The following is a 14878-nucleotide window of genomic DNA, read 5'->3' on the forward strand; positions in this document are numbered from 1 at the left end:
GTTAAAATGTTTAATGACTCATACAAAAAAATAACTGCATCTGTTTTAGAGTGTGGTTCATTTTTAATAAATGTTGGCTAACGTCGTAATTGTTAGCTAAGACGGTTACTTTAGCTAGAAGCTGTCGCGCTAACTAGCTTCTTCTTTCTAGCATAAAATTAACAAAGTCATTAGTTTTTCTTAAATGTTTTGTCTTCATGTGTCCCTCTTTATTTTTGCTTTTTGGCTGTGGATGCGAGGATTTTATTGCGGAGTCTTATAAAGTCTTAAAATCCCAGTGTAAGGCTTTAAAATGTCTTAAATATGAGCATATTTTGCATTGTAGGTGTTAAATTACAGTCAGTCAAGTCTTGAATTCTTACATCCATTCATTCCTGTTCCTCATTAGTGGAGCCCCCCTCAGGTATGTCCTGATGGACACTTTAATGACAATAATTTTTGCTGTTTTGAAAGAAATTCTTCTCTGGGACTTAGTGTAGTTAAAAATCATAATGGTCTTAAAAATGTCTCAGACGTGTTGACACCTGCAGAAACCGTGTCATATCCCTGGGTTTTGGGAGCTTTCCAGACTGAGATGACGTTAAATGTTAAATCGGGCTTTGCTCTTGTTGGAGCTGGACCTTTAACCCAGGTTTCAGCCGCCTGAGCCAAAGCGGAGCAGGGTATGTGTGTTGGACCCCGGCTGGTTTCTATATTTAGTGTCCCACAGAGTTTTTCCTGCTCGGCCCCGCGATGGCTCTGGCTTCTCCGGTGACAGTCCGGCCCGTCCTGGAGCTCAGTCGCCTCCAGATCTGTCAAACCACCAACGACAACAGAGCCAGATCTGGTCTTCCACATTGGACTTCATCATTAGCGCCTGGACCTCCACCTTCAGCCAAAACACGCACTCTGGTTTTTTTTCTGCATGTAAGTACAAGAAACATCTTGAATGTATTATTTAGAATAAACGCAGCGTGTGCAACTGTGAAGAATGCATTAGTTAGTGGATGTGATCCTGCAGTAAGTGTTTTGTCAGTCTCAGTGTTTCTTTCTTAAACCTGCAGAGAATCCACTTGTTATCTGGCTTATTAAAAAAGTCCTCAGGTCTTCCTCAAGGACTCACTACTGATCTGAAACAGGCTGCACACACGTGTTCCCTGCTACTATTTCTGGCCCTGACAGCTTCATAACAGCGACACAATCTCACATTCCTGTGGTCAGAGGCACAGCACTTAGTACCACTTCACACAGCAGGGATTTTAAAAAAACTACTTGAATAAGGTTATTCTACATGAAGCATTGGCTGAACAAGTGTTTAGCCTTGTAGTTCTTTAGAGTGTGAGGACATGCAAACACTTTCTTATCAGAGCCGTTTTTAATAACTCCCCTAGTCTATTTAATGTCTATTTATTTAGTATTTTGATTACTGTTTTAGTCTAATTAGACGGACGTTTTATTGTGTCACCCCATATTTAATGCACGACTTTTTGAACCCGAATTCTGTTTCAGAGTCTAGATATAATATATTTTAACATATTTAAGATAAGATATGATAAGACTTCATTGATCCCCAATGGGACATTTAGTTGTTTGAACAGTATGTTAGCTTAGACTGATGAAAAATAGAATAAAGTGAGATAAAAATGATTATTAAAGGTACAAAATGTTGCTGCACAAACCTCAAGTTTGCGTTTTGCTTCTTAAGTTTAGTTTTTTAAACTAAGGTAAATACAACTCCCCCTAGACTTTAGCAGTAGATCCAGAAGCAATAAGCCCCGTTTTAAGTTGTATAAGTTGTTGTAAGTTGTATTGAGATCCTAGAACTCATGGTTTTGTTCTATAAACCCCTCTTGCAACATTGAACATGGAGCAAAGCCTCACGCTGCCTCTATCGACTTGATATAAATATTAAATGTTTTCTTAATGTCCTCAGGTATTTGAAATACCTTATAATACTGTGACATTGTGGGATGTGAGGAAGTTTTCAGTGCTTGTTTACAAAATGTGTTGTTCTTTCGTCGCTGTTTTTCTATCTAAGAGAAAGACCTTAACTCTCTGAGGTGATAACGTGCAGATATCTGTGTATTACAGTGCATTCGTCTGGACGTCTGCCCGCAGGATATTGTCCTCTGTTTGTGTTTTTGAGTCATTTCAGAGCACAGAATTATCATGTGTGACGGGGTGTGTCTCAGAAAGTTCTGTGTGACAGGTTCAGCGACATTTAATAAGAATGTGTTGTTCTTGCGTGGAGTCATGACACCGGATCAAAACTGAGGCTGAACGGGAATGAGGAAGAAGTGGTTTCCACAGGTGTCTGTTTACAGCCTCTGCACACGCTGCCTGTGCTGCTGAGTGATATTGCTTCTTTCGGATGCTTCATATCGACAGCTTCCATTAAAACGTCTCGAGGAAGCTCTATTGCTGCTGGTGTGAACGTAGCATAAGAGGATTAATGTGTGGCCCATGACTTTACAGGCAAATAATAATAGGTTCAGGCTGCGCTTGGTCGCCTTCGCTTCTTTTAGCTCAGAGCTAGGACTAAAATATGGAAAGGAAAGGTCACTCAGAGTCAGAGAGGAGGAACCAGCGAGTATCAGTGACAGGGTTTTGGTTGGAAGGTTGTGGATCGATGACTGATCTTCACAACACTGGAAGAACTCGTGATGTGTTTTCAGGGTGAAAAAGGCAGATGATGAGCTCTTGTTGATGAGTACATTTATGTTGGGTCCTTGAAGGGGTTAACAACATAACAAAACCAATTAGGATTAATTAACAGAGGACATGTGACCGCACAGCACTGAGGTAAAGTAACATAGAAGTAGAATAAAGAGCAGCAGTGACTACATTAGCTGTGGCTGCATAATGTAAATAGAACTCATATCTGTCTCCTTGAGGTTATTTTCAGGTCACGTAAAGCTGCAGAAGCCGTCGCTGACATGTTGTTATCAGCACTGTCCATAGATTCAAACGTTTTTCATAGCTAACCACATTAAATGCACCTTTAAGGGGTCACTTACTTTACTTTATTAGTTTATTGTGACATGGACAGTCCCTGTTAATTAACTGTACAAGGTGCCAGTAAATAATTGAGCTTTAGCTAATTAAGCTCATTTTCAGCTGTGGTCCCTGGTCAGGTGGTAAAGGGCTTCTGAAAAGTTAAATACAACACGAGATATTATCAGTATAAGATAAGGGGAAAGAAAAGGATAAAATTATTTTTAAAAAGCAGCAGCAATTTAGAAATATGAGAAACGTAAGAGACACATTAGTGCACATTTAAAGAACAACACAACACAGAAAGCATGTAAAACACAAAAGCTTCACCATTAGTATCAGAACTACAATCACATGCTGTACATTGTACATGTTTTGTATATTTTTTTTGTATATTTTAGTGTGTATATTGTTATTGATGATTTATGTTATTTGATTGTTTTCTATATCTTTTACGCAACAAAAAACCAAGGCAGATTCCTCGTATGTAAAAATATACTTGGCAATAGAAACGTTTCTAATTCTGAACATAATATAAAAGCACACAGAACTTCATGCAGCACATGTAGTTCCTCACAGTACAGTACATGCATCAAATACATGGCACATGTAATATCAAGCAGCATGAAAACCATTTAGCACAAATACCATAACAAACATAATTGTTGTTGTCTTCTTCTTTCTTCTCTTCCTTATTATAAGTATTCATTCTTTCTTTCCTCCCTCCTCCTTCTATCTTCTTCTTTCATAATCATTTCCCGATTTCCCAAACTACAGTTTAGGCCGAGGTCATAATAATCTTAAATGTTGTGTGTGACGTCTTTATTCCCGCACAATATCTAAGCGACTGATTTATTCCTGTCAAAGGGACAAAAAACAATTTAAACTGCTGCACAATCCTTTACTCCTGTATCTTCAGGGAAGGATTTACTTTATTACTTTGTTGTGAATGCGTGTGGAATGTGAGTCATACCGTTGTTTGTGTTACAGGCCTCTCTCTGTTTGTAATATCAGCTGACTCATGGAGCTCAGAGGTGTGAATATGAGTGAATGCGCGTCTACCCACAGGCTGCTGCTGTAAATAATTATGTGAGCCTCGGATAAATACATTTTACAAAGCATCTGAAGCTGTTGTTGTTGTGGCCTCCTCACGCCTCCACCCTGTGATTTTTCCACTGCCCAGTTTCTACTATTAGAGCTGCACTAACTAATGACTTTAGGTCAGGGAATCCGTCCCTTCCCCTCGTAATACTAGTTAATTCTGTTAGTTGCTGCTAATGCACGTATTAGCATATATAATATCTAATAGTCCAGTTAGTTCCAGGACTCTCTCCTTGTCTTAAACCTCCCTCTCGCTCTGCAGCTGACACGAGGCCTTGGGATTTCTGAAATGCCGCTGCAGTGGCTGAACTCCCCCCGTGTGCGCTCACATTAACGTTGAAGGGCACTGCCTCAGTTCCTAGGTTGTGTTTTTAGAAACAGCACGTGCTTGTTACAGCACTGCTCTTGTGTAGAGGTTGATCAGCTCGGTGGGTGTGTAACCTTTGACAAATTATGACCCACTTATATGATTGACTGTTATTAGATATTCAGGTTCTGACACTGATGCCTCGATTAGTTCCAGGGTTCAGATAAACCTGATCCGTTGTATTAAGTTGGTCTGTGAAGGTTCTCAGTCATTCAGGTCATGGTTTGTATCCAAATGATGTTTAAAAAGGAAACTGGACCTGGAGAGTTTTAAGAAGATGTTTGTGATCTTCCAGTCCCTCATCGTTGTATTCTGTCAGCGCTCAGTATATTTTTTGTAACTTTACCTACTGAGACACTTTAAAATGTCTATATATTTCATCTCTGTGATTATAGATTAGACTGTGTATTTTTGGTATATTATTTGTAACTTTACTACCTCATTCTTATACTATTTTAAGATTATTTTATTTTTATCTTATTCTATTTTTTCCTTGACTCGTATTTTTATGTCTATGTCTGGTCACATATATTTTCTGTGATCTTGATCTGCTGCTAAGAGACTAGTAGCAACTCAGTGAAATCAACCTCAGTTACTCAACATGGCACAATGGTATTTATCCTGAATGGACGTTTTGTATTTGGAGGGTTCTGTAGATAAAATACATGGTGGCAAACAGGATGGATTAAATTTGTTAAATAGAAAAATTGGTTTAATCTGTTGGTCGAGTGATGATTCTGTAAGTTAATAACATGCATCGAAGACTTTGGTTCAAGGCAATTTTTATTTTTTTATTTTATTAATATCTCGTGAATTGAACATGTGCATATTGTGCTGAAATAAAAAAAAAAGGATCATAAAAAAGCAAGTATTTGATGGGTTTTACCAACAGAGTTTCCTATTTAAACCTCCAGATTTTGTAGTTAGTTGTTTTATGTTTGCCATAAACTCAAACCACGTCCCTTTAGTATCAAAATTCAATTGTATGAATGCAAACATTAAGAAAAACAGACAACACAACATAGAAAACAAGAAAAAAACAACAAGTCCCACCCCAAACTAAGGAGAAGCACATAGACAGTCATAGACGGTCCTTGTCTTCCAGGAGCAGATGATGGGTTATAGCTTCTGTAAGAAGGAATGCAAAGGTTCCCAGATCCTCCAACACTTGTCCGTCTTCTTCTGGAGACTGGACGCAGAAGAGGAAACAAAATCCATGGAGTCCGCTCAGGTTAAAAGCTGCAGCCAAACAACAACAAACCAACTGCAGGATGTTTAAGATCTGATTGAGAATCCGATTGGTTGATGCTCTTTATTAAAAGTTCAGGATTGGATCTGGCCACAAAAAAAAGCTGATTGGACATCTCTGCTTCAGCATTACATTAAGAACTGGATGTTGACTCATGATTATGAAGAGATAACGTTGCATTCATCTAGTGAGGACGCACTCACCTACGTTACTGAGAGTAGTTTTTGTGTATTGTCTGACAAAGTTAAAACTTTAATGAATTGTTGGCCACATATGAAACTCAGGACTAACTGAGCGTTTCGACCTCAAGCTCTGCAACAGCTGTCGACGTATATTGCTCTTTATTTTATGTTCCTATTCCACTCCTAAAACTTTAAAGACAATTTTAAAGACCATTTAACATGAGGCATTAGGTCGACCTCCCGGTTAAACTTCTCTACAGTCACTTCAATGGAAGCTCTTTAAATATGGCAGAAACGTGGACTTTTGTTAAACTTAATGATGACTTAGATGTTTCTTCTTTATCTGCGTTTACCCAAGGCTCCTATCAGTGTGGAGAATTAGGTGGTAAGAACTAAAGTTGTGGTTTCCTTGTGTCAGACAATTATAAAACTCTGTTGGCGTCATATCTTAATCAACTGTGTCACTTGCTCCAATTTGTCGTCGCCTCAGACTTGAGATTAGTTCACATCTCTTTCTTCTTTTCCTCCTTTTATCGCTGCAACTACTATGTTAATTTGCATTAAACGGTCTAATCACAACAAATCATTCTCTAATTATGAAAATAAATAAATGAAATGTTTCTTAACTTCTCTAAAAGTTAAGAAACCAAATGTCTACCATACGTTTATGGATCCATGCAGCTGCTTGATTGGTTGGAGGAAGCAAACTCCCACGAGGCTGTAATTCCCCTTTTGTTTACTTCTAGGAGAATATCATTCGTTATTACGGGATAAGACGTTACAATCCCAGACAACACACTACACTATTGTATGTTGTACACCACCAGTCAAATGTGTGGACACACCCCCTCATTCACATCAATGAGAAGGTGTGTCCACACCTTTGTGTGGCAGTGTATATATGTCTTTACCCTTAAATGCTTCAAATCTGTCAGCCTAAAGCAGAAAGAACCTGTTAAAACTGTTATTTGATAGTGACTCTGAACGTGCCGGATCCTGCAGGGATATTGAGGAGGTTGAACAAACTGAGCCGTGTTGAATTGGCCCGTGAAGTCCTTTTCCCTGGGGCTGGTTAGAAAACATAGCGCTGCTACTACTGGACCTGATGTGACATTTGGTTTGACATGCCGGTGAAGCTTGATGCTATTTCACACCGTTTAATTTAGGCGTCCTCACCTGTTCCCCGCTCCTAAACCGCTGTGTCACTTTGTGTTCGGAGGGAAAGACACACTGGACAAAACACAAGTGTCCTCGGTTCAGACACGTTTGGAAAGAAATGTCAAACTTTTCTCAGATACGATTAAGTCTCTATCAGGGCGCGGTGCAACAAGACTAAACTCAACCAGACGCTCAGCGCTTGACACAGTTTTAGATTAAAAGATGAACTCCTCCTGGACTCTACTGTCTGTTTTTATTTTTTATTCATCAGTTGATCTGTTCATTTTATATCCGACCACTAAATCCGTCACCACTCTGCTGCCGACAGCTGTAATACTGACCAGATGAATGTTACTTTCACTTATAAATGGAAATCTGTGCGCTTTAGTTTTACAGCTTTGTGATTCTTTATGGGGCTTGTGTAGTTTTATATTACTGGTGTTGGTTTTATATCGGTTTCAGACTCTAAATACATTTTCAAGTTGAAAAGAAAAAAAAAATGCTAGACAGGTAAATTTACCTTTTGGTTCATTAATAAATGAAGTCCAGTCTTCTTCTACCTTCTTGCACCTTCTCCTTTTACTTTCTTCTTCTACCTTCTTGCACCTCCTTGTATCTTCTTCTTCTCCCTTCTTTGTGCACCTCCTTGTATCTTCTTCTTCTACTTTCTTTGTGCACCTCCTTGTATCTTCTTCTTCTACTTTCTTTGTGCACCTCCTTGTATCTTCTTCTACTTTCTTTGTGCACCTCCTTGTATCTTCTTCTTTCTTTGTGCACCTCCTTGTATCTTCTTCTTCTTTCTTTGTGCACCTCCTTGTATCTTCTTCTTCTTTCTTTGTGCACCTCCTTGTATCTTCTTCTTCTACCTTCTTGCACCTCCTTGTATCTTCTTCTTCTACCTTCTTTGTGCACCTCCTTGTATCTTCTTCTACTTTCTTTGTGCACCTCCTTGTATCTTCTTCTACTTTCTTTGTGCACCTCTTTGTATCTTCTTCTTCTACTTTCTTGCACCTTCTCCTTTTACTTTCTTCTTCTACCTTCTTGCACCTCCTTGTATCTTCTTCTCCCTTCTTTGTGCACCTCCTTGTATCTTCTTCTTCTACCTTCTTGCACCTCCTTGTATCTTCTTCTTCTCCCTTCTTTGTGCACCTCCTTGTATCTTCTTCTTCTACTTTCTTTGTGCACCTCCTTGTATCTTCTTCTTCTACTTTCTTTGTGCACCTCCTTGTATCTTCTTCTCCCTTCTTTGTGCACCTCCTTGTATCTTCTTCTTCTTTCTTTGTGCACCTCCTTGTATCTTCTTCTTCTACCTTCTTGCACCTCCTTGTATCTTCTTCTTCTACCTTCTTTGTGCACCTCCTTGTATCTTCTTCTACTTTCTTTGTGCACCTCCTTGTATCTTCTTCTACTTTCTTTGTGCACCTCCTTGTATCTTCTTCTTCTACCTTCTTTGTGCACCTCCTTGTATCTTCTTCTACTTTCTTTGTGCACCTCCTTGTATCTTCTTCTACCTTCTTTGTGCACCTCCTTCTTCCTCTACCTTCTTGTACCTTCTACCTTATTGTTTTTTTGGCAGCTGACATTAAAACCCAATAGGAAGAAGTTATTTTGACACTACAGAGACACATAAGTCCTGTTTCTGAGTTTGCTCTGGTAGTTTTGGATGAAAGTTTTTGAGTCTGAAATCAGACGTTTGATGTTTTAGGTTCTGTTGCTTCACTGTAAAACACTAACGCTGATGTTCCTGTATCTTGCAGAGAGGCGGCGGGGGCCATGCTGCCGGGAGTCTGTGGATGAGAAAGTATGTCGTCAGACTTCTACTCCAGAGATGATGAGGTGGAGAGGGGCTACGTGCCCCTGGACATCGACAACGTCCACATGCTGCTGCAGGGTCAGTTTTAACCTCTCAACCTTAAAGAAGTTTGAGGTGTGGAGAGAAAAATCCTTGTGTCTTTATTTGATTTGCAGTGGCAGCAAAAAAAAAACGATCAAGCCTCAGTTGTGTCTCACAAGGATGAAACTTTCACTTTGCTAATTCTTTTAATTTTTGCAAAGAGCCTCCTGGAGACAAAGAGCAGATGATAAAAAGCTGCTTGCTCATCACTTCGCTGTCTCTCAGGGCGTTTTCAATCTGAACATCTGAAGCAAAACTTTGAAGCTGAACTGGGGCCTCTTCTTCCTACGTCATAATCTGTTCTCAGTGTTATGAGTCGGCCTTTAAACTAGAGGGGGACACTTTATCCAGTCAGCCACTGCTTATTTATACAATTATAAACTATGTTTTGTTGATTCACAGAAAGATTTGGGGCTGTTTTACTGCTATGTTCTTCTCTGGTGCTGGGTGAGGTTGCAGACAGGTTCGATGGCTCTCTCCTTTCTCCTGATCCACTTTTACATCATGTAAAAGATCAAGACGTTAAAAATTTCATTGCTCCACTATTCTACTGTTCTATCTACTATGTTTTTCCTCCTCACATTTTTTTTATGAAGCATTTTAGCATAAATGTCAGTAGATGTGGCCCATTGTGCAGAACGGATGAAGTAACACTGTTATCACTGTTTACATCAGTCAGGATTAAACAGATATTTCTTTGTACAGAAGAATCATCCAGTTTTATCATGTGAAACGTTTTAGAGTGAACAACTGTGTCAAAACACTTGACGTAGTTCAGTGTTTTCACCTGAGCCAGACGTGTTGTCGGCTGTGTTAAGGGAGAAAAACCACGGTCTTAATCAGGATTTATCTTTATGTGAAGGATGTGACGTGGGAGTAGAGTCATGCTGCAGCTCACTGGGGCAGAAAGTACCAGAACGTACACAGAAGTACAAGAAAGTGGAAACCTGGATAATCAGGTCTCCGTTTGAATCTGACTCTATTTTCCAGTTTATGTAGCATGAAGTAGCCAGGATGCTGCAGGGGCACTGGCGTGCTGCAGGTCGTGTTTGGGCAGGTCTGAGGACCGGAGTCACATTTGAAGGAGGTGGAGCTCGGCTGAGCTCACCTGCTTCCCTGCAGGCTGGAAATGCAGACTGTTAGCTGGTTAGACGAGAACTGCTCTCAGACTAATTTCAAAATCACTTTTTCTTTGCCTCTTCTGCTGCGTGTGGGATCTGCAGCGCGTTAAGCATGTGTTTGTGCAGGGAAAAGACGTTTAGTTTGCACTGATGTTTACTAGCTGTGGTCACCTGCTGAGTCAGCATGAGTTATCCCACCATGGGTGAGTTCTTCTGTTTGTCTGTAGCCGCTTTCACTGCTGTGGAATAGAAGTAGGAGTGTAGTTGTAAAGCTAGAGGTTTCTGCAGAGACACACAAACACTATTTTGATCAGATGTGAGATATCTGTCTGAAACAGATTGAAGATTTAACACGTTTGGTAGCAGGTGTTTTTTATCAGCAAGTGAATCAAAATTCAAATAAAAGCTTCTCTGTCTTTTGAATGAAAGTTTGTTTTTAGAACCAGGGACCTGGGAGCGTGCGTCTGCTCTCTCAGCCCCCCGTGTTATCTTTATCTAGATTAATGGGTGCATGTTTAATAGTGTAGCACAAACACGACAACACCAGAACCACAGCTTGGCTCCTGCCCAGAAGCTGCACCTTGACTGGATGTGAAACGCTGAGAGCAGCGTAGCCCTGAGCGCTGCGGCAACATTTATGAGACAAGTGCATAAAAGTCTTCTTTGCAAGGAGGCGTGGAATCATTGTGTGACTGAAATCAGAGTAAATACCAGCAACCGCTCCATTTACTTTAGGTTTGTTTCTCGGGCTGTAATTACTGGGGAGGAGTTTCTCTAGAATCAGAACTTTTTCTGTCATTTGTTCCTGATTTTGCTGCCAACAGGTTAAATGAGGAGATTAATAAGTGACTAATAAGACGACTTTAAGGCTCAGATAATCTGCTATGCTAACAGGACCAGGACTGTTAGCTAGCAGCGCGGTTAGCATGTTAGCTAAGGATGAAATACGACGAGCTGGTGTTAAAGCAGTTAGACCTCTGCCTCTCATTCATTTTATAAAACTACAGCGTTTTGGGACTGGTTATAAAACCCCTCAAATATTTAATTTGCTCGTATCTTTTTGTTGGTTTAATGATTAATTAATGAATCTATTCTCTCATAATACGTCGTATGATTGATCCTTTATATGAGCATGGAGGAGGACGACTCGCTGGCTTAGTTCAGCCAAATCTTATCGTGTTCAAAGCCAAACCAGAGAAGAAAGATCAACATGATCCTCAGCAGAATAACGGGAACTTAAGGGGCTTTATTACACTGCAAGACTGAAGAAGATGCATCAATGGCTTAAATATATCTAACGGATTCTCTGAGTCTTTAGTGTCAAAGCATCTTATTAACCTTAACTAAACCTGGCTTTAGTTTTAATGATTCATGGACGTTGGCTTTTTCTTTGAGGTTAATCAACAAAGTCAGTTTAATGAAAAATACTGAATATACGTATATACTGATTATTGTTTGTCCATTAAATCCGTCCATATAAACATTCATGCAGTTACATACTGAACATTTATATTTTTTTGAACCAACTTTGCACATTTTGATGAAGACTTTTTAAATATTCTGCATCTTTCTTCACATCACAAACATGTTGCATGTGTTTTTGTTTTCTTACATTTATTTTAAAACCCTAAAAAAAGTTCTTCCTCACTAAGTGATATTCTTGGATTTGTTCAGTGAACGACGTGTTTAACGCTGTCAAATCATTTTCTGTGGTTTTCACGTATTCACTGACGTGTTCTGCTTGTTCAGGCAACACACAGATTAAATAGTTGTGTGTGTGCGTGTGTGCGATCGCTCCAAACCCATTGGCCAAACCTTGGGTGTTACCTGCAGTAATAATCTGCGTTACCGTTATCATACCTGTACACACTGTTTCACAATAAGTGCACACACACACGGAGCTGTTACGCTGCTACTTGTCACAATGACTAACGCTCTCATGTGGTGGAAGTTTTCAGCCAATTTTAGTTGTAATTGCATAAAGTTCCACTTGTAGATTGTGTGTATCTCCTGTTTATATAATCCTTTTGTATTGTGTGAGTAGATATTGATAGTCAGGCTATGAGAGCTTCATAGTTTAATAGTTTGGGCCTCTGGAGATGGATGTTTTCATACAGTGTTGTGGAGGATAAACACTAAAACAGCGTATTCGATTTTCTGGATGTGACCATGTTTGGAGCTGACAGAGCTTCATAGAGACGAGACTCACAGCAGAAAGACGACTTTAGAGAATTTAGGAGGAAACTAGAGGCTCCACACAGACAAAGTGCAGAGAAATGAACAACTAAATGTGCATTTTACCTGCTTTGGATTATATGAGTTTGATAGAAGACGTGTTAATGAAGCAAAATGGCAAAACATTTCAAAATTGATTGAATGTATTTGCTGCCGTGTCTGTTTTTATTATTTATCGTCGCAGCGCTTCCTTTTAATGCAGTTTAAATATGTGAGAATATAATTTCATGTGTGTTTCTTCTTCTTCCTCAACAGTGGAACAGGAACAGATCCAGAAGAGGACGTTCACCAACTGGGTCAACGCTCAGCTGGCGAAGGTGAGAGTCAGAGGCCTGAGAGAAGAGAAGGCGTTTTATTTATTTTGTTATTGACTGACGTGGTTTATTAAAAGATCTTCAATATGTGGACACGTGGGTGTGTTGAGTGTATGTACATTACTTCCTGAAAGCAGCTTAACAGGGAAAAACCCTGAAGAAGAGCAGATTAGAATCTACTTTTAATGTTTATGTGTTTATTATAGGACAGCATGTTATTTTAAGATATGTGATACATTTAAAAAACTCCATCAGAGCTGTCAAATTTTTTTTAGGATAAATACAATACAATACTACCAATCACAGAAATATATATTTTTTTAACGTATAAGCACATGTACATGACAAAACAAAAACACTCCGATAACAGTGTAGAAGAATAAAATATGATATAACATAAAATGAGTCTTATTATGACCAACACACACACATATTACTGGTTACTTATACAATATAAAAGGTAAAACGGTTTCCGGCCTCTAAATGAGTGAAATGAGGAATAAAGTGTTGCTGCTTGTGGACAGATCTGAGTGTTTGTATCGTGGTCTGGATTCACTGAGTCTCTGGGTTTTCAGGCTCAGTCCTGTTAAACTTTCTCTGCGTCGGCTCCGTTTCCGCCTCATGTTGGAGGTCGACTGTGAATGTGACAGTGGGACATAAAAATAGCTCCGAGCTCGTTCATACAGACGGACAGCGACAGACGGACACAACTGCACACGTTTAATCCCCTGGTTCCCTGGTTCCACGGTTCCCCTGGTTCCCTGGTTCCACGGTTCCCCTGGTTCCCCTGGTTCCAGTATCTGCTCTGAGCTCCTCCTTCCTTCCTTCCTTCCTTCCTTCCTTTTGTTTCTCTATGCTTCCTTCCTTCCTTCCTTCCTTCCTTCTCTTTGTTTCTCTATCCTTCCTTCCTTTTGTTTCTCTATCCTTCCTTCCTTCCTTCCTTCTCTTTGTTTCTCTATCCTTCCTTCCTTCCTTCCTTCCTTCCTTCCTTCCTTCCTTCCTTCCTTCCTTCTCTTTGTTTCTCTATCCTTCCTTCCTTCCTTCCTTCCTTCTCTTTGTTTCTCTATCCTTCCTTCCTTTTGTTTCTCTATCCTTCCTTCCTTCCTTCCTTTTGTTTCTCCATCCTTCCTTCCTTCTTTCTCTTTGTTTCTCTATCCTTCTTTCCTTCCTTTCTTCCTTCCTTCATTCCTTTTGTTTCTCTATCCTTCCTTCCTTCTTTCCTTCCTTCCTTCCTTCCTTTCTCTTTGTTTCTCTATCCTTCCTTCCTTCCTTTCCTCCTTCCTTCCTTTTGTTTCTCTATCCTTCCTTCCTTCCTTCCTTCCTTCTGTTTCTCTATCCTTCCTTCCTTTCTTCCTTCCTTCCTTCTTTCCTTCCTCCTTTCTCCTTTTCTCTCCTTTCCTTCCTTCCTTCCTTCCTTCCTTCCTTCCTTCCTTCCTTCCTTCCTTCCTCCCTCCCTTCCTTGCCCGTTCCTTTAGTCTAATAACAGTAATATATAGCAGGTCTAGTATCTAGTATCTATTAAACCAGAGCAGCTCTTCCTTTACTGATGTGGGTCATGTGGTGACAGACCTGGTTCAGGTGTGTCTCATGTATCTTGTGGTGTCAGTAATAATATTCTCTGTTAAGGTTATATCATAAACTCGTGTCCCGTCATATGGAAACGGTAAAATCTCTTGTGCGCGTCATCGCCCCAGAAACTAACAAACAGTCCTGTTCTTATCTGCGTCCACGTACACGCTTTAACTAATTGGTTTTGATTGGACGTCACGAGGCCGAGTCAGGACGTGAAATAAACAGCAGCCATCACAAAAGCTTCACACATTTCTGGCCCAAAACCATTTTACAGCAGTCACACTATGTTATGGAACATTTTCTATTACATTTATTCACATGATTTAGTTTTTATTCATCGGTTTGGTTACTTACACTCTGCCAGATCATTAGGTACATTAACGAGTGCATTCTTAACCCTTTATGGAACAAGGAACCATATGTGGTAACTTCAGGTCATTGTTCCTCTCAGTGAAGTTCATTGTCGTGTGCAAATATTGTCCATGTGCTATTTTGTCGATTGAAAACGCAGCTTATATAAGACACCTGCTGAGGCATCTGTTGTGTGCGGTGAAACACAACATGTTTACATTTGTTTACCACTTAAAGATAAAGAACCATATGTGGTAAACTCTTTAATCTTGATTTCTCCCTGAAGATAAATAAAAAACGTGAAGTAAAAAACCTTGTTATGCTCTACAGTAACACACTAGAGTTGGAATTTACAATTTCC

General features: G+C 39.7%; 1 protein-coding gene across 1 annotated transcript in view; it reads left to right on the forward strand.

Moving 5' to 3' along the window:
• The first annotated feature begins 531 nt into the window (after window positions 1–531).
• syne2b (spectrin repeat containing, nuclear envelope 2b) overlaps window positions 532–14878 on the forward strand; it is a 136334-nt gene continuing 121987 nt past the window's right edge. The window contains 3 exon segments of the mRNA XM_047611357.1: window positions 532–906; window positions 8788–8921; window positions 12536–12597. Of these exon segments, the coding sequence (XP_047467313.1) occupies window positions 8834–8921; window positions 12536–12597 (150 nt within the window). The 5' untranslated portion in view covers window positions 532–906; window positions 8788–8833.

This window comes from Mugil cephalus, chromosome 17 (genome assembly GCF_022458985.1).
Source record: "Mugil cephalus isolate CIBA_MC_2020 chromosome 17, CIBA_Mcephalus_1.1, whole genome shotgun sequence".
Lineage (NCBI taxonomy): Eukaryota > Metazoa > Chordata > Actinopteri > Mugiliformes > Mugilidae > Mugil > Mugil cephalus.